This window comes from Pristiophorus japonicus, chromosome 8 (genome assembly GCF_044704955.1).
Source record: "Pristiophorus japonicus isolate sPriJap1 chromosome 8, sPriJap1.hap1, whole genome shotgun sequence".
In the NCBI taxonomy this organism is placed as follows: domain Eukaryota; kingdom Metazoa; phylum Chordata; class Chondrichthyes; family Pristiophoridae; genus Pristiophorus; species Pristiophorus japonicus.
In genome coordinates, this window is record NC_091984.1 from 201,061,838 (window position 1) to 201,087,845 (window position 26,008).

The window sequence follows — 26,008 nt, forward strand, 5'->3', positions numbered from 1 at the left end:
CAGAAACAGCTGCTGTGTCCTCCCCTGCCACCTGCAAATATTAGTGGGTTTGTGGCACTTACTGTAGAATCCCATTCTCCCCCCCCCCCTCAGCCTTGCACTTTGAATGGTAATAATACATGGTAATTATGGGGACGTTTTTATTTGCGTGCTAGGTGTAGTGGAATGGTATTCCTATTTTGAAGAATGGATTGATGATTTTACTGCACCTAATGTAGAGAGGAACTCTTTCCCCCATCGATATATTTCGGTGGGATTGAATATGGAAGTGAACAGCACTTGTATAATGGTTGTGATTGACACAAGTCCATTGGAATTGAATGGTAATGCTATATTGAAATTCTGTGCTTGGATCAAAATCATTTCTGGGATCAGAATGCACAGATCTGCATTTTAATAGGTTCCGAGTCAAGGTGTTTCACTTTTTCCAGAAAGTGTCAGCATGAATTGGATTTTACAAACAGCAATGTTTTAAAAAGATAATAATGTTAAAACCTGCTGTGGAACTGCACAAAGTAAACTTTTAAAAAAGATTGTTCGAATTTCTTTGAAAGTGAACAGATTTTAATCTTGTTGTCATAATGAATGTGAACAAAATGATCTTGGTACTAAATGTTTTAGTCAATTAAAGAGTACATTAATTAATGCCACACAGAACTCCATTGATTAAAAAGGTTATTTTGTTCAAATTGACCCATTTCTCCATGGCAACTAAAATCTCTTGTTGGCTTTTAAGGAATTTCTAATGGGCAAAATGACTGCGGAATCTTATTTCACAGATTTTCAGATTTGGTATGAGAGCTATACATAATGGATGTTGACATGGTATTAGCGAGTCTTTGGGGCAAACTTGTAAGACATTTACCACACGGCAATTCTCCTTTTACAAAGTGTTGGGGTTAAAGGAAGACTTCTCTCCTTAAAGGTGGACTCCCTGATATAAGGAATCGACACCTGTCCTCTGTATAGCGACCATGGATTCACTCACATAAAAACTTTGGTTCACCGGCTTTATTATGCGAACGTGCTCGGGAAATGTTCCGATGAACATTTCAAAGTACAAGAGTTCTACAAGCACAGTTATACGATTTATCGATTTGTGTGACCCTCCTACAAAACCACCGATTGGTCTACGGCTTAGGCTGGCTCTGAGTGGTCCTCCCCCATCTGTCCATCTCCCATGATGTCACCCTTCTGGAATATGTTCAATTTTGTCTCAGTTTCTCATGACGTGTTTATTGACCTTACTTCCCAAGGTATGGTATCTTTCTAGGATGTTGATTCTCCACTGCCCTTGTTATTCAGTACTGAATGTATGTTTCCACCTTCTATTTTTTGTGCCAAGTGTTGGCTACTTCAGATGGTTCCTTAACCATCAGGCATTGCTGCCTCCCTCTTCTTAGCCCAATGTAAGCGAGTGTATAAGTTTTACATACATAATGGAAGCTTTACATACATGAGTGTTTTACATAATCGGTCAATATTACAATCCATACCGTGCTACAGAGGAACTCCTGATTCCTCAGAACCTGCTAATTCCCTTATGCTTCTTACTCAAGTGTACTTTTTCCCCCCTTACACAAAGCTTAAGTAAGCCTTTTTGCAAGCACTACCATATCTTAATATTTATAATTTGGGATGAAAAAAATAGTTATCTGCCTCAATATTCTAATGGAGTTGCTTGTGCACAGGAAGGTGGCAACCTTTTTTGGATAGTGAATCAAAATAACCATATAATTAGGCAATAGGTAAATAATTCTTAATACTGAATAATCTTTTCGTCAGATAATCACATCTGTTTAATCTTATCTAGTGCTCTTCCTTTTGCAGTCTGCTGCTCTCCTATATTTGAAAGCTTCTCTAATGGGATAATGGTTTATTATTTACTCCCAGATGCTTATTGAGTTAAGCTGTATTTCACACTTACAGTAACATCTGACAGAAGAACTGCCAACTGAAAGAGTTGAGTGCAAAATGATGGCACATCAAAACTGTCATGTATTCATGGGGAAAGTCAGTATAAGCAACCTTTAATCAGTTTAGTATCTAAAGTGTACTATTTTAAGGAAATCTAGGAACACTATTCATATTCATTTATGTTTCTTGTTTATTCCCAGTTGTAGAGGGCCGTGGGATCATGGGAAATGCGGAGAGTGCACAAAAATTTTCTTCTCTTCCAGTGTACCTACCAGTGAACTACCGAATACACAAAGCTGAAAGTTCATTTTTTCTAAAAGAAGCCAACCAGGATATTATGCGTAACTCCAGTTTACAGTTCCGCATGGAGCCTTTTTTCATACACAAAGCCAAGACACCCCCTGTAGTTAATGCCAGTTATGGACCTTATACCGTGGAACAAGCTGTGCCCCGGGCTCTCCTGCAGCCTTCTGATGTTTTCAGCATGGTTGATAAATTCACTTTCAACTGGAAAATCAAAGCAAATATTATTGATGATAAAGTTTACTCCAATCGGCCAATAGTACAGATTCTATTTTATATCACGGGTCGAGACTGGGATGATTACAGTGCTAATGATAATCTGCCATGTATACGGGTGTATGCATTTCGGGAAACTAGGGAAGTCCGAAACAGTTGCCGCCTAAAAGGAGATCTTGGATTATGTATTGTAGAACTGGAACTTCTGCCATCTTGGTTTAACCCTCCCACTGTGGTACCCGGCCGTAAAAAGATAACTGATCAATCGGAGGGAACGCCAGTGGAACTTTATTACATGGTACAGGGTACCGATGAAGATGGGGACTGTGCTGCAGAGGACACACAAAAGGGCAATGCTATCCGACCAGGCCGCGATGATGTTGATGAAACACCCAATTCCTTACAACGTATTGGCAGCGTCCGACTTCGCCAAGGATCTGGGAACCCACAGCGAACGCAAATGAGACTGGACAACAACATTATAATCTCAGTTTTACAACGGCCTGTCAAACAAGGCGAAGTTGTCACTTTTCACGTGTCTCTGGCTAGCAGCTCAACAGTGGAGCGGTTTACTCTGCGGTAGGTCATACTTTGGTATATATTTGTGGGACAGTCATCGATTAACAATTGTTGCATTAATTATGTTAAAGTGAGAATAAAAATGTTGAAAAGTGTGCTTCTAGGCCTGATATTGTGCTAAGTGAGAAAGTACTGAAATCTCAGCCAGAGATTTGCATGTTAAATCCCAATTTTCCGACTGAAAACTAATTGTTTTCATTGGGAGACTTTAAATTTTCTAGATTTGCTCGATCAAAGTGGTTGATCTTTGGGTAGGGGCAGGGAAGAGAACTGCAACTGTGCAAAAATGTTTCACCTCTTCACCAATCACGCACGTATTGGTGACCCACAGCGCTATCTTTCTTGCCTTCCAGCTGAAGCTGAGGCAACCTCTGGGAGACGGGGAAGAACCAATGTGCATTTCAAAATATATTCCTAGCCAGTCAGTTCTCAAATAAGCCAATTTCACTTTAAGCACTGATTATATTTATTTTTTAATATATATATATATATTCAATATTCATGGAACGCTAAGATTACAATTGAATATACTGGGCCTAACATATTATAAGTGTTTAGAATTAATATTTGAATTGCGTTTGTGGGAGGAAAGAGCAGCAGTCATGCTATTTTTGAGAAATAATATTATTTCCAATGAAGTACACAATTATCAAAAAAGATCATTGGTTCTGGTCAAGTGAAACATTCAATGGAGAATCTATGAATAAGTAAGACTAAATTGGCCTTTTAATCAAATTATTTAACATATTTATGATATAACTACATACAGTGAATTATACTGCAGTATGTGGGCATATGTGGCAGCCATTTTGCGCACTACAAGGTTCTACAATGAAATCGCTGACCAGCTAATTTATTTTTTATAGTGCTGGTTGAGGAAGGGATTTTGGTTAAGGCATTGGAAGAATTCCCTGGTCATTTTTAATTAAATAATTTTGTAAAATTCCAGGCCAGATTTGCAGTTGCTGGATCGCAGAACCAAAGCACAGCTGTGGTGCACAGTACGAAAGCTTTTCTGTTATGTTATAATGTTTAAGAAAAAATCGTACTTTGTCATTTTTAGCATGTTCATAGTTAATAGTTTGCCCTGGAACAAGTGAAAAGAATTGGGGTTTTTTAAACAGGACCCCCAAGTTTAAAGAAAAACTCAAGGTAACCTTGAGATACCATGAGCCAAGTATCAGTGGGAAATAGATGAGCATATCTGGATAGCAACTTACAACATGTAAATGAATCAGTAATAAATTTTTATTCACTTAAAGATCAATTACACTACATGTTTATGTTGGCGTGAAGCTGAAATTACTTCATGTTAATAAATTTGTGTTGTGTAATTTAGCAAGATTCATGATTTGGCACAAATGCAGTAAGTCACAGTGTCATTATATAAAATTAAGTAAATTCCATCATCAGTCAAAGCCCACTCACCATTTTATTTCCAGACCCTAATGATTCCGCAAATGCAGCGACAGGGCAGTTCATATAAAGTCAGTGACTGCATCACACCGAGGAAATCCTCTTACTCGCATCAATATTGCTGCAATCAGTCTTATAAGTTCCTTTGAGGAATATTGTTGACATTTTTTTTAAAAGGTGCAGTTCAACAGTTTATTTAACTTCTCTAGCGGCAGACATTAAATAAACACGCCTGTAATTGTACCTTTCTGAAGCCCATATTCTTGTAAAATTGACTGTATTTATATTTCTGTCATTACTCCCTCGCCCCTACCCAAAGATCAACCGCTTTGATCGAGCAAATCTAGAAAATTTAAAGAGTGTCCCACCCGTAACAGGGTCTGTGGTTCTCGTATCGGACTGTTCAGCCATCAAAGAACTCACTTTGGGAGTGGAAGCAAGTCCTCCTCGATTCCGAGGGACTGCCTATGATGATAATATTCCCCCTGGTTTGCTCAGATATAGGTGTTTTGCAAGATTGCAAGACAGTTTTTACCTTGAAATGTTCCCCTTCTACAGTTACTTTCTTGATGAAATAGTATGAAAAAGGTGAAAAGAGTCTTTAGGTTCATGGAATTATTTTTAAATGGGAATAATGCAGAGTCTGGCATTTAGTAGTTTGACTTGTGAAAATACCTGTTCTGTTGTTTGATTTCGAGTTTGTTTGGGAGCCCGATTCTACATTATTGTATACGAATATACAGATAGTGATATGAGGGTCAATTTATCCCTTCTGGACTACCGCTGGAAACCCGACAAGTACAGCCTGGGTGTACAAGTGCTACAAGCCTACCAGATGGGGCCCAGTGCTGGGATCGGGGCTGGGAGGTCATCATCATCATAGGCAGTCCCTCGTATCGAGGATAACTTGCTTTCACGCCAAAAAGGGATGAGTTCACAGGTGTTTCAATGAAGGACCTAATTTTTCAGGACCTGAACTACAGATTGAAGGCCTGGAAGATGCCTGTGCGTGGATGTTTTTAACATGTGGTGGCCGTTGCACACTAGCCACCACACGGGCTTGACAGAGCTAGGTCTTGGTCCAGTGGCAAGGATTAACCAAGACAACTGGAGACCAGCTCTACTGCACGGACCTCATCATCATCATAGGCAGTCCCTCAGAATCGAGGAAGACTTACTTCCACTCTCAAAATTAGTTCTTAGGTGAATACGAGAACCACAGTCCCTACCACAGGTGGAACAGACAGTCATTGAGGGAAAGGGTGGGTGGGACTGGTTTGCCGCACGCTCTTTCCGCTGCCTGCGTTTGGTTTCTGCATGCTCTCGGCGATGAGACTCAAGGTGCTCAGCGCCCTCCCAGATGCACCTCCTGCACTTAGGGCGGTCTTTGGCCAGGGACTCCCAGGTGTCGGTGGGGATGTTGCACTTTATCAAGGAGGCTTTGAGGGTGTCCTTGAAACGTTTCCTCTGCCCACCTTTGGTTCATTTGCCACGAAGGAGTTCCAAGTAGAGCGCTTGCTTTGGGAGTCTTGTGTCAGGCATGCGAACAATATGGCCTGCCCAGCAGAGCTGATCGAGTGTGGTCAGTACTTCAATGCTGGGGATGTTGGCCTGGTCGAGGACGCTAATGTTGGTGTGTCTGTCCTCCCAGGGAATTTGCAGAATCTTGTGGTGACATCGTTGGTGGTATTTCTCCAGCGACTTGAGGTGTCTACTGTTCATGGTCCATGTCTCTGAGCCATACAGGAGGGCGGGTATCACTACAGCCCAGTAGACCATGAACTTGGTGGCAGATTTGAGAGCCTGGTCTTCGAACACTCTTTTCCACAGGCAGCCGAAGGCTGCACTGGTGCACTAGAGGCGGTGTTGAATCTCATCCGTCAATATCTGCCCTTGTTGATAAGAGGCCCCCGAGGTATGGGAAATGGTCCACATTGTCCAGGGTTGCGCCATGTGCACACAATTGCAGTGTGGGCTGGCCCGTGCTGCCCCTGGGCCTGCGCCCCGACCTCACCGCTCCTGCGGCACCTGCCCACACAGTACTGAAATACTAAAGTACTGCCGGGAGGTAGGGTTGGCGTGGAAACCAGAGTGTAGCTACAGCCCAAAGAGTCCTTCTCCTACGCTCCTGGCTGATGGTATCAGGACATGAAAGTCCTCCAGGGATGCTGCACATCATTTGGTGAAGGTCCTGTCACATAGGAGTCTGCTGAGTGCACTGCGACATGCTTTGGGACAGATGGCATGGCGAATTGAATTTGGTATTTCCACCATCCGGTTCGAGCCAGCCACGACCAGAGGTGCGTTTCTCCCAGTGTTGCGAAGTGAAAGTTCATTTTATTGGTACAGCTACTGATTTGGAACAAAATCAAATTAACAACTATAAATATTATTGAGCCAATGGCTATAAAATGTTCTATTTCCCAACCTTACCCTGCCAGATACCAGAGGGCCTCTTACAAGAATCCCCCGCATTATTTCTTACTGTCAAATCATCATCATAGGCAGTCCCTCGGAATCGAGGAAGACTTGCTTCCACTCTTAGCATGAGTTCTCAGGTAACTGTACAGTCCAATACGCAGTATCTGTCACAGGTGAGACAGATAGTCGTTGAGGGAAAGGGTGGGCAGGGAGCCTGGTTTGCCGCGTGCTCCTTCCACTGCCTGCGCTTGATTTCTGCATGCTCTCAGCGACGATACTCGAGGAGCTCAGCGCGCTCCCGAATACACTTCCTCCACTTAGGGCGGTCTATGGCCAGGGATTCCAGGTGTCAAATACTGAGGGTTCCATTAGCAGTAATGTTGGACCGGCTTCATGTTTGTACCTGATTCTATCCTCGATAGTCAATTCTAAATCTTACATGTTTTTGTAAAGCATCTCAAATTCGTAAAAGGGAAAGAAAGACTTGCATTTATATAGCACCTTTCATGACCATCGGACATCTCAAAGCGCTTTATAGCCAATGAAGTACTTTTTGGAGTGTAGTCACAGTTGTAATATGGGATAAGCGGCAGCCAATTTGCGCACAGCAAGCTCCCACAAACAGCAATGTGATAATGATCAGATTCTGTTTCTTTTTTTGTTATGTTGAGTTGAGGGATAAATATTGGCCAGGACACCAGTGATAACTCCCCTGCTCTTCTTCGAAATAGTGCCATGGGAGAGAGAGCACCATGCTACCTGAGAGAGCAGATGGGGCCTCGGTTTAACATCTCATCCGACATTGCAGCACTGCACTGGAGTGTCAACCTAGATTTATGTGCTGAGGTCCCTGGAATGGGACTTCAATCCCGTACCTTTCCTGTTCATCTTCAGTACTATAAATTTGGTCTTTGAGGAAAAATATTTGGCAGATTCACAATTATGCTGCAACCAAACAGTGTCATGAGCAGTTGTATCTGACCTTTGATCAGATAACTGCTCTAATTTTGTATTTCTAAGATACCTCGATTATGTTAGTAGACAGCTTAACCTTGAAAAGTTGCCAAATGAGCCTGCAGAAGGGAAAGAACTGTTGCCCAGAACAGTGTATGAGAAATCTTCTCCTACAACTAATTGGAAGCTTACATGCCATGGTATAAAGGTTTTGTAGAGGCTTTGAAACCTTCTTAGGTTTGGTTCAGTGGTGCGATAACCTGCGAGGCACCAACTAAATCACAAAGGCTTAGATACTGTTAAAGATGGCATGTAAGCAGCTTGGGGACTTTCTATCCAATTAAGACCCAGTCACCTGATTCATTTAATTCAGAAAAATAACAAGCGGACGTTGACTCATTTGTTACTGTCTGATCCTTTAGAGCACAGTATAAAATGTTGGTACAGAGTATTGGCCTTTCCATCACTAGGTTTATTATGCCACTGGGGATAGTTTCCTCTATTCATTCATATTGGCAAATAAATTGAAGTGAGTGTAAAGTTTGAAGTTCTTTTCACACTCATGCTGACTTGCCCACTGACATTAATGTTCAATGTACACTCCTGTGTAAGCTACGTAATATATCGTCAAAAATACTGTTCCAGGATACTGATGTTCATACTCTGTCCCAGCCAGATCATTCAAGAGTTTCAATGATTTTTTAATAGGAATTGGCTTCACAAGAAGCAGAATTAGGCTGTATTTTGAAATATGATATTTGCCAAACGTGAGGTTCTTTTAAAAAAATATGAAAATGTGTTTTCCTTATTTGGACTTAGGCCATCTCCAATGTGACAGAACAAAATCCACACAAATTGTGGTTCTGGGAACGTTTTGTAAATCATTGGATGAGAAGCCTTTCTGCTAAACTGTTCTTTCTGTCCTGCGCGTCTTGTACGCGTCAGTAGTGATGTGAACACCATGTAGTCCTTAATTATCTTTTCGAAATAGTTTAGAAATGCAGAAAAAAGTTGTGGCTGATGTTCCTGTACTGGTGTAGTTCAGTACTATATGGTGATCTCCTGTACTGGTGTGGTTCAGTACTATATGGTGATCTCCTGTACTGGTGTGGTTCAGAACTATATGGTGATCTCCTGTACTGGTGTAGTTCAGTACTATATGGTGATCTCCTGTACTGGTGTGGTTCAGAACTATATGGTGATCTCCTGTACTGGTGTGGTTCAGAACTATATGGTGATCTCCTGTACTGGTGTAGTTCAGTACTATATGGTGATCTCCTGTACTGGTGTGGTTCAGAACTATATGGTGATCTCCTGTACTGGTGTAGTTCAGTACTATATGGTGATCTCCTGTACTGGTGTGGTTCAGAACTATATGGTGATCTCCTGTACTGGTGTAGTTCAGTACTATATGGTGATCTCCTGTACTGGTGTGGTTCAGAACTATATGGTGATCTCCTGTACTGGTGTAGTTCAGTACTATATGGTGATCTCCTGTACTGGTGTGGTTCAGAACTATATGGTGATCTCCTGTACTGGTGTGGTTCAGAACTATATGGTGATCTCCTGTACTGGTGTGGTTCAGTACTATATGGTGATCTCCTGTACTGGTGTGGTTCAGTACTATATGGTAATCTCCTGTACTGGTGTGGTTCAGCACTATATGGTGATCTCCTGTACTGGTATAGTTCAGTACTATATGGTGATCTCCTGTACTGGTATAGTTCAGTACTATATGGTGATCTCCTGTACTGGTGTCATCATCATCATCATCATAGGTAGTCTCTCAAAATTGAGGAAGACTCTAAAAGTGAGTTCGCAGGTGGCTGTACAGTCCAATATGGGAATTACAGTCTCTGTAAATGGTGGGGCAGACAGTGGTTGAAGGGAAGGGTGGGTGGAGAGCTCGCTCCGCTGCCTGCGCTTGGTTTCTGCACGCTCTCGCCGACGAGACTCGAGGTGCTCAGCACCCTCCCGGATGCTCTTCCTCCACTTTGGGCCAGGGACTCCTAGGTGCCGGTGTGGATGTTACACTTTATCAAGGATGCTTTGAGAGTGTCCTTGAAGCGTATCCTCTGCCCACCTGGGGCTCGCTTGCCATGTAGGAGTTCCGAGTAGAGCATTTGCTTAGGGAGTCTCGTGTCAGGCATGCGGACAATGTGGCCTGCCCAACGGAGCTGGTCAAGTGTGGTCGAACTTGGACAACGTGGACCATTTTCCATACCTCTGGAGTCTACTATCAACCAGGGCAGACATCGATGACAAGGTCCAACACCGCCTCCAGTGTGTCAGCGCAGCCTTCGGTCGCCTGAAGAAGAGAGTGTTTGAAGACCAGGACCTCAAATCTGGCACCAAGCTTATGGTCTACAGGGCAGTAGTGATACCTGCCCTCCTTTATGGCTCAGAGATGTGGACTATATACAGCAGGCACCTCAAAGCGCTGGAGAAGTACCAGCGCTGCCTCCGCAAGATCCTGCAAATCCATTGGGAGGACAGACACACCAACGTCAGTGTTGTCGATCAGGCCAACGTCCACAGCATCGAAGCACTGACCACACTCATACTGGTGTAGTTCAGAACTGTATGATGATCTATATTGGTGTAGTTCAGTACTATATGGTGATCTCCTGGACTGGTTATGATTGCTTGAGGGGATTACAGAGGAATTTTCAGGAGTATTTTTTCCCCTTATTAGTGTCAGCTGTGGCTCAGTGGGTAGCACTTTCACCTCTGAGTCAGAAGGCTGTGGTTCAATTCCCACTTCAGGGACTTGAGCACAAACAAATCTAGACTGACACTCCAGTGCAGTGCTGAGGGAGTGCAGTACTGTTGGAGGTGCCATCTTTCAGATGAGATGTTAAACCGAGGACCCGCCTGCCCTCTCTAGTGGACGTAAAGGAGCCCATGACACTATTTCGAAGAAGAGCAGGGGAGTTATCCCCGGTGTCCTGCCCAATATTTATCCCTCAATCAACGTAACAAAAAAACAGGTTATCTGGTCATTATCAGATTGCTGTCTGTGGGAGCTTACTTGTGTGCAAATTGGCTACTGCGTTTCCTACATTATAGCAGTGACTACACTCCAAAAGTACTTCATTGGCTGTAAAGTGCTTTGAGACGTCCAGTGGTCGTGAAAGGCGCTGTATAAGTCCAAGTCTTTTTTTTTTATTGGCCCTGAGATTTTCTGGGTTTTTTGTGCCTCCCCCAGGAGATTTCATCGCTACGGGAGGTGGGGGGATGGGCGGGGGATGTCTAGTCATGGCGCTCCAGCCAGCACGAGATGTGGGACAAGCTTGATGGGTCTTTGCTGCTCATCAATTTCAAATCAAACAGAACTGCTGCATATCCCACCAGAGTGGCAATGTTTTCCGGGGTCGGCTAGTGACATCATTATTCACAGTTCCAAGTACAGGGAGGTAGCCTAATGGTGGGACTGCCAATGCGGGGTTAGGGGTTGGGGGGGGGTTGGTGGGTGCTTGGACATCACGGTGGGGGCGTGGGTTAGACATTGCGGGTGGAGGTCGGACATTGCGGGGGTGTGGTGCTGAATTGGACCGAGGTAGGGGGGTGTGGGTTGGACCATTGGGGCGGGGTGGGGGGGCGGTTGGCCAATTGTGGGGCATACGAGCGCGTGGAGGTAAACTTGTTGGGCTGGGCGGGGGAGGGGGATTTGGACATCATTGGGGGTGGGGGGGGGGGGAGCATTCCTGCCTCGTCCTGGCTCACAAGCAGTGAAATAAGGGCACATGCCTCATGGATGCGGCCCTTCTTGCTTCCTTTAACCTGCCGGGATTCCCAGCTTCCATGTGTTAAAAATAATAATGGAGCCGCAGCCTCCTTAAAAGATCATAGTGGCCGACTTGCCTCCTGTGAGTGGATTAGTCGCTCGCCTCTCCAACCTGCCTCTGTCAAAAGCAGAAGTAGGCAGGTTGGGACTAGGTTTGAAATTCCCCCCCACATTCCGTTAGTGGATTGATTGTGTTATGCAAGAAAGGTTAAATAATCTTGAAAAGGCACCGTTCAGCTTGCCTGCTTGCAGATAAATGATGTGGTATTTGCTTCTTTTAGATAGGCTGGCACAGCCATGCGCCTTAAGATAATTTGCTTACCTGCAATATTTTGTCCTTCTCTGCCCCACTCTGATCTACTCCTATTCCACATTGCAATTCATTTTTAGTATCACTTACTATGCTGCAGAAGTATGTGCATTGAGCATTTCTGAACTGGATAGATTTGCTTAGAAACAAATTGCATTAAAGAAATAAAGAAGTTCTTGTAACTTCTGTTTCATGAAATTCTGAGCTTGTATTTTCATTGGAATAGTTGCAGTAAGTGCACTTTGGATAGTCATACAGGGTATTCAGCATTTACACTCTGACCTTCCATTCTCATCATACACAGGGACTGAAACAACAGTGGCGATGACATGGTCGCTACACTGTCTGTTGCCTGGAGACCTGAAAGGCAGATTAAAGAATGAGTTTGGGATGAAAATAAATGCCCATTTACACCTCACTATTGCTGATATTTTATGCTGGTTGTGCCAAGTTCACAATGGAGTGGGGTCCACTGTATGTGGAGGTGTATTGCACATTGTCCGACACACTAACTCTTGATGTAGAAATAAAAAACAAAAAACTGCAGTTTTTGGAAATGAGTAACAAAGGGAGAACATGTTGGTAACGCACAGCAGGTGAATCAATATCTGCAGAGAGAGCAGATCAGTTGACGTTTAAACTGCAACGCAGTGTCACCTGTGACTCAGTGGGTAGCACGCTCGCCTTTGAGTCAGAAGGTTGTGGGTTCAAATCCCACTCCAGAGACTTGAGCACAAAGCTTCAGGCTGACACTCCAGTGCTGCACTGTCGGAGGTGCTGTCTTTCAGATGAGACGTTAAACCAGACATTAAACCTAGACGTCTGCTCTCTCAGGTGGACGTAAAAGATCCCGTGGCACTATTTCAAAGAAGAGCAGGGGAGTTATTCCTGGTGTCCTGGCCAATATTTATCTCTCAATCGATATCACTAAAACAAATTATCTGGACATTATCACGTTGCTGTTTGTGGGAGCTCACTGAGTGCAAATTGGCTGCTGCGCTTTCTATATTACCACAGTGACTACATTTCATAAAAGTACTTCATTGTAAAGCTCTTGGGAACATCCAATGGTTGTGAAAGGTACTGCATGAATGTGTCTCTCTTTCTGGAAAAAATGGAGAATCAGCAGCATTTAAATAAGAACAGAACAAAGATGGAGGAAAAGAGAAGCAAAAGCAGAGGGAGAGGATGTTTGGGCAGTGATGTGCTTAAAAGAAACACGGGATGGTTAAATGGCTGAAATGGTACTAACACAAGACTTTAGGAAGTAGCATCATAAAATAAATTGAAGATTTGAGAGAATGTGTGAGCCGCTGAGGTAAGTGAGGCTTAGAAATGTAACAGGAGGAGCTGCCAAGGCAGAACAGGATCCAGTGGTCTGAGGAGCAGGAACCAGCTGGCAGTCACCGACCTGACCAGCCTCCCATCATCACCAGCTCTGCTGCACGGACATACTGCAGTGTGGGCTGACCCGTGCTGCCCCTGGGCCCTCGCCTCTTCTGGGACCCGAACTCACGCCTCTCCTGAGCCCCGATCACGTTGCTCCACGATCTCTCGCCGCTCCTGCGCCCCGACCTCGCCGCTCCTGCTGTACCTGTCCCCGCTCCAATCACCGACCTGGATTTTGGTAACGTCCAATCCAGTCGTCCTCTTCACACCTGTCGCACTCCAGCAGGTGCAGTACCTTGAAGGCATCAGCAGGTCGGACCCAGCCTCCCACCACTTCAACTAATCACGCTTTCGTTGTCTCTCATACAGATTTAATGTTTTCTATTATGCTTCTTCCTGTCATTTTATGTTAAAATGTTTCAGTCATTTAACCATCTCTCTTGAGTACGTTACCTCACTTGACTCATACATTCTCTTGGGTGTGGGCCGCCTTTTGCCATTCCTTTCCCTTCAGTCTGCTTCTGTTTAAGTGTCAATCCCGATGAAGGGTTACAGGCGACATGTTAACCTTTCTATTCTCTCCACAGATTCTGATTGGCCCACTGAGCATTTCAAGCAATTTTATATTTGTTTTAAGCATCATATGTATTTAACCAATGTTATTTGGCTGCCATCAGTTTTGAGACAAGTGTAACCCAGCCTTTCGAGTAAGCTGGCAGTCTTGATTTAATTATCAGTGTCATAGAGCTCTTTTTTTTTGTTCAGCTAGGCAGGTGTAGTCACCGAATGGCGCTTTATTAGACTTTTCTGCCACAGTTTATTATCTGCTCATTAGTGCCTATCCTTAGCTGCCACTGCAAGTGTCTTATCTTGGGGGCGGATTGATGACATGCAGTGCATCTTAACTATTATCGGTTCTGCATGAGGAAACAAGCTTGGGTATTAACTGATGACCACGTCTCTTGCTGCTTAGCAGGTGCACAGAGATAATGATGGATTGATAGTGGTTCAACTGTTCGAAGGAAGGAAGGAGGTTGTTGAACTTGTATCAGCTGAGGGCCAGACATCTGGAGCTTTAAGTGGATTGGCACCTACTGCAATTTTGCAGGTCATCTGGAGGGCATACGAGTGGATTAGGAGTCCATGCCAACCGCAGCCAAGGTTCTTATTTGAAAAGCTAATAAGTTATAACAGTTTCTCAAATAGTCATGGGGGTACAATCTCAGCAGAAAGTTCAGGACTTTTGTACCAGAGGTAATGCAATTCAGTGCAAAGAGCATTCGATGCTTGTTCACAAGCTGCCTTCTCTTTCGGGTTAATGGGCTTTTTCACTATTTATTTCACTAAAACTATGAGAAAAGTATATTTTTCTTCAATATTAACTCACTCTTTGTCCAACTCTTTTGCTGATGATCCTACTCTATTTCCATCCTCTTCCTTTAGATTGCATGCTTCAACACTGCCGTGCTCACACTGCCGTGCTCACACTGCCGTGCTCACACTGCCGTGCCCACATTGCCGTGCTCACACTGCCGTGCTACTGCCGTGCTCACACTGCCATGCTACTGTCGTGCTCACACTGCCTGCTCACACTGCCGTGCTCACACTGCCATGCTACTGCCGTGCCCACACTGCCGTGCTCACACTGCCATGCTCACACTGCCATGCTCACACTGCCTGCTCACACTGCCGTGCTCACACTGCCATGCTACTGCCGTGCCCACACTGCCGTGCTCACACTGCCATTCTCACACTGCCATGCTCACACTGCCATGCTACTGCCGTGCTCACACTGCCGTGCTACTGCCGTGCTCACACTGCCGTGCTCACACTGCCGTGCCCACACTGCCATGCTACTGCCGTGCCCACACTGCCATGCTACTGCCGTGCTCACACTGCCGTGCTCACACTGCCATGCTCACACTGCCATGCTACTGCCGTGCCCACACTGCCGTGCTCACACTGCCATGCTCACACTGCCGTGCTCATACTGCCATGCTACTGCCGTGCTCACACTGCCATGCTCACACTGCCGTGCTCACACTGCCGTGCTCACACTGCCATGCTACTGCCGTGCCCACACTGCCGTGCTCACACTGCCGTGCTCACACTGCCCTGCCTGTACTGCTGTGCTCACACTGCCCTGCCTGTACTGCTGTACTCACACTGCCGTGCTCACACTGCCGTGCCCACACTGCCGTGCTCACACTGCCGTGCCCACACTGCCGTGCTCACACTGCCGTGCTCACACTGCCGTGCTCACACTGCCCTGCCTGTACTGCTGTACTCACACTGCCGTGCCCACACTGCCGTGCTCACACTGCCGTGCTCACACTGCCGTGCTCACACTGCCGTGCTCACACTGCCATGCTACTGCCGTGCTCACACTGCCATGCTACTGCCGTGCTCACACTGCCGTGCTCCTCACACTGCCATGCTACTGCCGTGCTCACACTGCCGTGCTCACACTGCTGTGCTCACACTGCCATGCTACTGCCGTGCCCACACTGCCGTGCTCACACTGCCATGCTCACACTGCCATGCTCACACTGCCATGCTCACACTGCCATGCTCACACTGCCATTCTCACACTGCCATGCTACTGCCGTGCTCACACTGCCGTGCTCACACTGCCGTGCTCACACTGTCATGCTACTGCCGTGCTCACACTGCCGTGCTCACACTGCCGTGCTCACACTGCCGTGCCGACACTGCCATGCTCACACTGCCATGCTACTGCCGTGCCCACACTGCCATGCTACTGCCGTGCTCACACTGCCGTGCTCACACTGCCATGCTCACACTGCCATGCTACTGCCGTGCCCACACTGCCATGCTCACACTGCCATGCTACTGCCGTGCTCACACTGCCATGCTCACACTGCCATGCTACTGCCCTGCCTGTACTGCTGTACTCACACTGCCGTGCTCTCACTGCCGTGCTCACACTGCCCTGCCTGTACTGCTGTACTCACACTGCCGTGCTCACACTGCCCTGCCTGTACTGCTGTACTCACACTGCCGTGCTCACACTGCCCTGCCTGTACTGCTGTACTCACACTGCCGTGCTCACACTGCCCTGCCTGTACTGCTGTACTCACACTGCCGTGCTCATACTGCCCTGCCTGTACTGCTGTACTCACACTGCCGTGCTCTCACTGCCGTGCTCACACTGCCCTGCCTGTACTGCTGTACTCACACTGCCGTGCTCACACTGCCGTGTTGACACTGCCCTGCCTGTACTGCTGTACTCACACTGCCGTGCTCACACTGCCGTGCTCACACTGCGTGCTCACACTGCCATACTCACACTGCCGTGCTCACACTGCTGTGCCCACACCGCCATGCCAACCCCACCACGCTCACTGCCAGACTTCACACAGTGCAGTGGCTGAATCACTGCACATTGATCTCCTCCACACTCTTACATTTGGCAGTGTCAATCTTCTTTCTTCCATGTGTGTATGGTTAGATGATGAATGGAGAAGGTCACTGAAGGAAAGACTTGCATTTCTATGGCTCCTTTCATTACCTGCGGACGTTCCAAAATGCTCTACAGCCAATTAAGTATTTTTGAAGTGCAGTCACTGTTGTAATGTGGGAAATGCAGCAGGTAATGTGCGCACAGCAAGCTCCCACAAACAGCAATGTGATAATGACCAGATAATCTGTTCTAGATGTTGATTGAGGGATAAATATTGTCCAGGACACCTTGCTCTTCTTCGAAATAGTGCCATGGGATTTTTTACGTCCACCCGAGAGATCAGATGGGACCCCGGTTTAATGTCTCATCGAAAGACAGTGCCGCACTCCCTCAGTACTGCACTGGAGTGTCCGCCTAGATTTTAGTGCTCAAGTCTCAATGAAAAAAGGTGTGAGTTTTAGAGAAAGGGAGAACAGAGCCCAGGATAACCCCTGCAATGGGGCAGAGGATAAACCGTCAATTACATCACTGAAGAGCGATTGGAGAGGAAACTGGATGTGGGTGATTGTAGCTTTGTTGAAAGTCCAAAGGATGATAACTTGTCTAACAGTGCACAGAACCAGTTCCTGTCAAAGGCTTGGAGATGTTCCAAGACAATGACAGATGATTCACCAAATAATTTAAAAGCAGAATTAGAGAGATGAGCATCATAGGCAACAGAATGACCAATGGAGCAGCCATGCAGGAAGGTATGCTGGCAATCATGGATTAGTCCAGAAATTTCAATGGATAATGTCAGAGCTGGTTCTATAGCGTTAGAAAGTAACACTGCAAGGACAATAGGACAGTAGTTTGAAGGGTTAGAGGGTTTAGCTTTCAGACGGAGAAGATGATCATGAGATGGAAAGGTGAACAGAGAGTTAGAAATTATGGAGGCAGCATGAGTCAAGATCAAGTCCAGGCTCAGACATGTTACGGAATCCAGGTGTGATGCCATTATAGAATTTTACTGCAGAGACAGTGGCCATTTGGCCTATTGTCCCTGTGTTGGCTGTCTGATAAGCTATCTATTTAGTTTCCCACTTTACACAGTGACTACACTCCATAAAGTACTTCATTGACTGTAAAGCGCCTTGGGATGTCCGGTGATCGTGAAAGGCGCTATATAAATGCAAGTCTTTCTTTCTTTCTCTGGACTTACTTAAATTTTTTTTCTTCAAATATTTATCCACTTCCACTTTAGACCTACTGCAGATTCTGCTTGCATGGTTGTTTCTGGAAGGACATTCTTAACACCAAGACATTCTCCTAACCCTTTCCCTTTGTTCTTTTGGTAATGCTGTTAAATTTATGCCCTTTAGTTCTTTTTCGCTGACCAGTGGAAATATTTTTCCATCCTGACCAGATCTTATGGGGATAAAACTTGACCTTGGTCGGAATGGTTGCACCGAATGGAATAATGGAGGGAGATTCTTCATCAAAATCAATGAAGGTTAGAGTTGGAGGAGAAAAGTGAGCCATAGGGTCAGCATTCTGTTTAGGGGAGCTCGCAACTCTCCCATCAGAATGGGAGAGGGGTGAGGAGGAGGACTCACAGAAGTTCTGAGATAACTTTGCCAAAGGAACAAAGATAGGAAAACAAAAATTGATGATTATTTTCAACAATGTTGCATACACTGCTCTAACAGTAGACATCTACAGGTTAAAAGTTTCAGGTTGTATGTACCGATTGTGAGAGAAAGTAGAATGACAGGCAAGATTGACCCATGTTGTCATACTAGACCTCACCAAGGGGATAAGTGAAGAGTCATCCCTTAAGTGGTCAGTAATAACCTAATTGGTTTTCTTTTCTGCCTTGGCCAATTGACAACCACGCAGGTTATTGTTCCAGTGTGCATCATCTTCCATTTGCACATATTGAAATGCCTCTTCAGTTCCATAATGCATCGTCTGAATTGGTCCAGCACTGGTTCTTTTGAATGTCATCAACCTCTCTAGTATTGAATTTATCTCCAAAAGCAATGACATTATTGTCCTCTTAGGAATAAGACGGTAGAAATAGAGAGTTAAGGACAGCATCTATAATTTCCCACATTACAATAGTGACTACACTTCAAAACTACTTCATTGGCTATGAAACACTTTGGGACATCCTGAGGTTGTGAAAGGTGCTATATAAATGCAAGTTCTTTCTTTCCTTTATAGTGATAAAAGTTGTCTTTCAGTTGATTCACCTTGGAAATTAACCATGTTCCATCTTGTAACTCCTTTCAGTGTGCAATTGATATATTACATGGTCTGAAAAGGATTGGAGAATATGGGGAAAGATACTGTACGCAGTTCTGGTCGCTATATTATGAAAAGGATATAGAGGCACTGGTGAGGTGCAAAAATGATTTACAAGGAGGATACTAGAACTGCAAGGTTATACCTATCAGGAAAGGATGAACAGGCTGAGTCTCTTTTATTTTGAAAAGAGAAAGCTGAGGGGTGACCTAATAGAGGTCTTTAAAATTATGAAAGGTTTTGATAAAGTGGGTACAGAGAGAATATTTATGCCTGTGGGGTAGAGCAAAACTAGAGGTCATCAATATAAGATAGTCAACAAGAAATCCAATAGGGAATTCTAAAGAAACTTCTTTACCCAGAGATTGGAGAGAATGTGGTTCCCACTACCATAGGGAGTAATTGAGGCGAATAGTACAGATGCATTTAAGGGGAGGCTAGACAGCATATGAGGAAGAAGGAAATAGAGGTTTATACTGATAAAGTTAGCTGAGGAAGGATGGGAGGAGGCTCGAATGGAGCATAAACACTGGCGTGGACTGGCTAGGCCGAATGACTTGTTTCTGTGCTGCATATTCTATGTAATTCTATGTAAATTATAAATGTAGATTTTCAACAACTTACTGATATTTTCCATTTCAGTGCTCCAGGCAAATGGCAAGTATTATGCAGCCTCAGATGGTAGTTTCAGGTTATAGAATCATAGAATGGTTACAGCACAGAAGCAGGTCATTCGGCCCGTCGAGCCCGTGCCGACTCTCAGCTAGTCCCACTCCCCTGCCCTTTCTCCGTAGCCCTGAAAATTTTTTTCCTTCAAATACTTATCCAACTCCCTTTTGAAAGATCAGATTGAATCTGCCTCCACCACCCTTTCAGGCAATGCATTCCAGATCCCAACCACATCGCCTTTGGTTCTTTTGCCAATCATCTCAAATCTGTGTCCTCTAGTTCTCGACCCTTCTGCCAATGGGAACAGTTTCTCTCTATCTACTCTGTCCAGACCCCTCATGATTTTGAACACCTCTATCAAATCTCCTCTCAATCTTCACTGCTCCAAGGAGAACAACCCCAGCTTCTCCAGTCTATCATCGTAACTTAAGTCCCTCATTCCTGGAATTATTCTCCTAAATCTTTTCTACACCTTCTCTGAGGCCTTCACATCCTTCCTTTGATTTGGATGAAGGAATTGAGTGTAATATCTCCAAGTTGCAGATGACACTAAGCTGGGTGGCAGTGTGAGCTGTGAGGAGGATGCTAAGAGGCTGCAGGGTGACTTGGACAGGTTGGGTGAGTGGGCAAACGCATGGCAGATGCAGTATAATGTGGATAAATGTGAGGTTATCCACTTTGGTGGCAAAAGCACGAAGGCAGAATATTATCTGAATGGCGGCAGATTAGGAAAAGGGGAGGTGCAATGAGATCTGGGTGTTATGGTACATCAGTCATTGAAAGCTGGCATGCAGGTACAGCAGGTGGTGAAGAAGGCAAATGGTATGTTGGCCTTCATAGCTAGGGGATTTGAGTATAGGAGCAGGGAGATCTCACTGCAGTTGTACAGGGCCTTGGTGAGGCCTCACCTGGAATATTGTGTTCAATTTTGGTCTCCTAATCTGAGGAAGGACGTTCTTGCTATTGAGGGAGTGCAGCGAAGGTTCATCAGACTGATTCCCGGGGTGGCAGGACTGACATATGAGGAGAGACTGGATTGACTGGGCTTGTATTCACTGGAGTTTAGAAGGATGAGAGGGGATCTCATAGAAACATATACAATTCTGACGGGACTGGACAGGTTAGATGCAGGAAGAATGTTCCTGATGTTGGGGAAGTCCAGAACCAGAGGACATAGTCTAAGGATAGAGGGTAAGCCATTTAGGACTGAGATGAGGAGAAACTTCTTCATTCAGAGAGTTGTTAACCTGTGGAATTCCCTACCGCAGAGAGTTGTTGAGGCCAGTTCATTGGATATATTCAAGAGGGAGTTAGATATGGCCCTTACGGCCAAAGGGATCAAGGGGTATGGAGAGAAAGCAGGAAAGGGGTACTGAGGTGAACTATCAGCCATGATCCTATTGAATGGTGGTGCAGGCTCGAAGAGCCGAATGGCCTACTCCGGCACCTATTTTTTTTAATGTTTCGATGTTTCCTAAAGTGTGGTGCCCAGAATGGGCTGAACCAGTGTTTTATACAGGTTCGTCATAATTTCCACACTTTTGTACTCTATACCTCTATTTATTATGCCCAGAATCCCATAAGCCTTTTTAATTGCTTTCTCAACCTGCCCTGCCAACTTCAACGATTTGTGCACACATACCCCCAGGTCCGTGCGCCCACTTTAGGATAGTACCATTTAGTTTATATTGCCTCTGCTCATTCTTTCTACCAAAATGTATCACTTCACACTTTTTTGCATTAAATTTCATCTGCTGCATGTCCGCCCATTTCACCAGCCTGGCTGCCTTCCTGAAGTCTATCACTCTCCTCCTCACATTTCACTGTACTTCCAAGTTTTGTGTCACACATGTCCAAAGTCATTAATATATATCAAGAAAAGCAGTGGTCCTAGAACCGACTCCTGGGGAACACCACTGTATACCTTCCTCCAATCCAAAAACCAACCGTTCACCATTACTCTCTGTTTCCTGTCACTTAGCCAATATTGCATCCATGCTGCCACTGTCCCTTTTATTCTATTGTCTTCAACTTTGCTGGCAAGCCTATTATGTGCCACTTTGTTGAACGCCTTTTGCAAATCCACGTACATTATGTCAACCGCATTACCCTCATCAACCCTCTCTGTTACCTCATCAAAAAACTTTATCAAGTTGGTTAAACACGATTTGCCTTGAACAAATCCGTGCTGGCTTTCCTTAATTAATCCACACCTATCCAAGTGATTGTTAATTTTGTCCTTGATTACTGCTTCTAAAAGTTTCTCCACTGCCGAGTTTAAACTGACTGGCCTGTAGTTGCTGGGTTTATCTTTACACCCTTTTTTGAACAATGGTATAACATTTGCAATTCTCCAATCCCCTGGCACCACCCTTGGATCTATGGAGGATTGGAATATTATGGCCAGTACCTCCGCAATTTCTGCCCTCAATTCTCTCAGCATCCTAGAATGCATTCCGTCGCTCCTGATGAGTTATCTACTTTAATACAGCCACCCTTTCTAATACCTCTTCTTTATCGATTTTTATCCTATCAAGTTTCTCCACTACCTCCTCCTTCACTATGTCTAAGCCAGCATCCTCTTCTTTGAGATGCAAAGTACTCATTTAGTTCCATAGCCATACCCTCTGCCTCTATATATTGGTCTCCTTTTTGGTCCCCTTCTCTTACTACCCATTTATGATGTATATGCCAATAGAAAAGTTTGGGATTACCTTTTATGTTAGGCTGCCATCCTATTCTCATTCTCTCTCTTTGCCCCTCTTATTTTCTTTTTCACTTCTCCTCTGAACTTTCAATACTTAGCCTGATTCTCAAATATATTTGCAACCTGACATCTGTCATACGTGCTCTTTTTCTGCTTCATCATATTCTCTATCTGTTTCATCATCCAGGAAGCCCTGACTTTAGTTGTCCTGCCTTTTCCCCAAGTGGGAATGTACCTCAACTGTACTTGAACTATTTCCTCTTTAAAGGCAGCCCATTGTTCCATTATAGTTTTGCCTGCCAGTCTTTGATTCCAGTTTACCCAGGCCAGATCCATTCTCATCCCACTGAAATTGGCCTTTCCCCAGGTTAAACATTTTTACTCTAGATTGCCTCCTGTCCTTTTCCAAAGCTAATCTAAACCTTATGATACTATGATCACTGCTCCCTAAATGTTCACTTACTGACACTTGCTCCACTTAACCTACCTCATTCCCCAGAATCAGATCCAGCAAGGCCTCCTCTCTCGTTGGGCCGGAAACATACTGATCAAGAAAGTTCTCCTGAACACACTTCAGAAATTCTTCCCCTTCTCTGCCCTTAATAATATTACGATCCCAGTCTATATTAGGAAAGTTGAAATCCCCCTTTATTACTACTTTATAGTTCTTGCCCTATACAGTCAGCGCCTTACAGCTAACCTGGCGTGCCTTGATGACCCCGAGACACAGAATGCCCACAGCGCTTGGTCTGCCCTCCAGGCCTCCATAACCAATGCCTGCAAAGAGACGCTTGGTCACTCGACCAGGAAACACCAGGATTAGTTTGATGAGAATGATCAGGAGATCCAAGAGCTAATAGATCGCAAACGCAGGGCATTTCTGAGCCTTAAGCAACAACCAACTCCGGAGCAGCAAAGCAGCATTACAGACACCTCAAGGCTGAGGTCCAACAAAAAACCTGGGACCTAAAGAACAGATGTTGGATGGAGAAAGCACAGGAAATACAGCAGCTGTCAGACAGGCATGATGTGCAAGGATTCTTCATCCCAGTCAAGGCCACCTACGGGCCAAACATCCAAGGCCCCACCCCACTGATGGCCAAGAAAGGGGAAACACTCATCAAGGACACCGAAGCAGTCAGGGCCCGCAGGAAGGAGCACTTCAAAGATCTCCTCAATCGAGACTCTGCCTTTGACTTGAGTGTTCTCGACTCCATTTCACAGCATGCTACCCGCCACCACCTCAGTAAGACCTCAACACTGCACGAGGTAGAAAAAGGCATAAGACAGCTTAAAAACAACAAGGCTTATAGGTGCAGATGGAATCCCTGCTGAGGCACTGAAGTATGACAGAGAGGCACTGTTGGCGCGAATACATGACCTCTTCTCTCTCATCTGGAAGGAGGAGTGCATGCTGGGAGATCTCAGAGTTGCTGTGATCGTGACCATCTTTAAAAAAGGGGACAAGTCCGACTGCGGCAACTACAGAGGAATCTCCCTACTATCAGCCACTGGAAAAGTCGTTGTGAGAGTCCTCTTCAGTTGTCTTTTTCCTATGGCCGAGGAACTCCTCCTGGAATCACAATGCGGATTTCGTCCCCCACGGGCACAACAGACATAATTCTTGCAGTGCGACAACTACAGGAAAAATGCAGGGAACAGCGCCAGCCCCTATACATGGCCTTCTTCGACCTTACAAAGGCCTTTGACACTGTCAACTGCGAGGGTCTATGGCGCATCCTCCTCCGTTTCGGATGCCCTCAAACGTTCATCAGCATCCTCCACCTGCTCCACGACGACATGCAGGCCGTAATCCTTACCAACGGATCCATCACAGACCCAATCCACGTCTGGACCAGGGTCAAACAGGGCTGCGTCATCGCCCCAACCCTCTTCTCAATCTCCCTCGCCGCCATGCTCCACCTCACAGGCAACAAGCTCCCCGCTGGAGTGGAACTAAACTACAGAACCAATGGGAACCTGTTCAATCTTCGCTGTCTCCAAGCCAGGTCCAAGACCACCATGACCTCTGTCGTGGACGACGCCTGCGTCTGCGCACATACAGAAGCTGAACTCTCGGACATAGTCGACGTATTTACGGAGGGGTACAAAAGCATGGGCCTTAAGCTAAACATCTGCAAAACAAAGGTCCTCCTCAAGCCTGTCCTCGCCGCACAGCACTGCCCCCCAGTCATCAAGATCCACGGCGCGGCTCTGGACAACGTGGACACTTCCCATATCTCGGGAGCCTCCTATCAACAAGAGCAGGCATTGACAATGAGATTCAACACCGCCTCCAGTGCGCCAGTGCAGCCTTCGGCCACCTGAGGAAAAGAGTGTTTGAAGACCAGGCCCTCAAAGCTGCCATCAGGCTCATGGTCTGCAGGGCTGTTGATAATACCTGCCCTCATGTATGGTTCAGAGACATGGACCATGTACAGCACCTCAAGTCGCTGGAAAAATACCATCAATGATGTCTCCGCAAGATCCTACAAATCCCCTGGGAGGACAGACGCACCAACATTAGCGTCCTCGACCAGTCCAACATTCCCAGCATTGAAGCACTGACCACACTTGATCAACTCTTCTGGGCAGGCCACATAGTTCACATGCCAGACACGAGACTCCCAAAGCAAGTGCTCTACTCAGAACTCCTTCACGGCAAACGAGCCAAAGATAGGCAGTGGAAACATTACAAGGACACCCTCAAAGCCTCCCTGATAAAGTGCAACATCCCCACTGACACCTGGGAGTCCCTGGCCAAAGATCGCCCTAAGTGGAGGAAGTGCATTCGGGAGGGCACTGAGCACCTCGAGTCTCACTGCCGAGAGCATGCCAAAATCAAGCGCAGGTAGCGGAAAGAGCGTGCGGCAAACCAGTCCCACCTACCCCTTCCCTCAACGACTATCTGTCCCACCTGTGACAGAGTCTGTGGCTCTCGTATTGGACTATTCAGCCACCTAAGAACTCATGCTAAGAGTGGAAGCAAGTCTTCCTCGATTCCGAGGGACTGCCTATGATGATGATGATGATAGTTCTTGCACTTCTCTAGCTTTTTGCAAATTTGCTCTTTGATTTCTTTCCCATTATTTGGTGGTCTGTAGAATACACCTAGTAGTGTAATGGCACCTCTGTTATTTCTTAACTCTAGCCATATAGATGTTGTCATTGACCCCTTCAGGACATCTTCCCTCTCCAGCACTCTAACATTCTCCTTAACCAATACTGCCACACCACCTCCTAGCTTTCCTTCCTTATCTTTCTTGAACACCTTGTAACTAGGAATATTTAATACACAGTCCTGCCCTTTTTTGAACCAGGTCTCCGTTATTGCCGCAACATCATATTCCCATGTGGCTATTTGTGCCGCAGCTCACTTACCTTGTTTACTACACTTTGTGCATCCACATACCTACACTGTAAAACCATCTTAGACCATCCTGTATTCTCTCTCTGATCCCGCCTAATACCTTACTATTTCTTACTTTAGCGCTCTCTTCCTCCCCCAATCCTTTGAGCACTTTCTTTCCCCTTTCTAATGTTATATCCTGGTTCCCACCCCTCTGCCAAATTAGTTTAAATCTTCCCTAACAGTACTGGCAAACCTCCCCGCAAGACTGTTGCGGTGCA

The 26,008-nt window shown here is 45.5% G+C and overlaps 1 protein-coding gene across 1 annotated transcript in view; it reads left to right on the top strand.

The window, feature by feature from the left end:
• Nucleotides 1–26,008, top strand: part of LOC139269241 (transmembrane protein 132D) — a 1,017,604-nt gene that overhangs the window by 63,911 nt on the left and 927,685 nt on the right. The window contains exon 5 of the mRNA XM_070888330.1: nucleotides 2,118–3,015. Within this exon, the coding sequence (XP_070744431.1) occupies nucleotides 2,118–3,015 (898 nt within the window). The remainder of the gene's footprint in view (nucleotides 1–2,117; nucleotides 3,016–26,008) is intronic.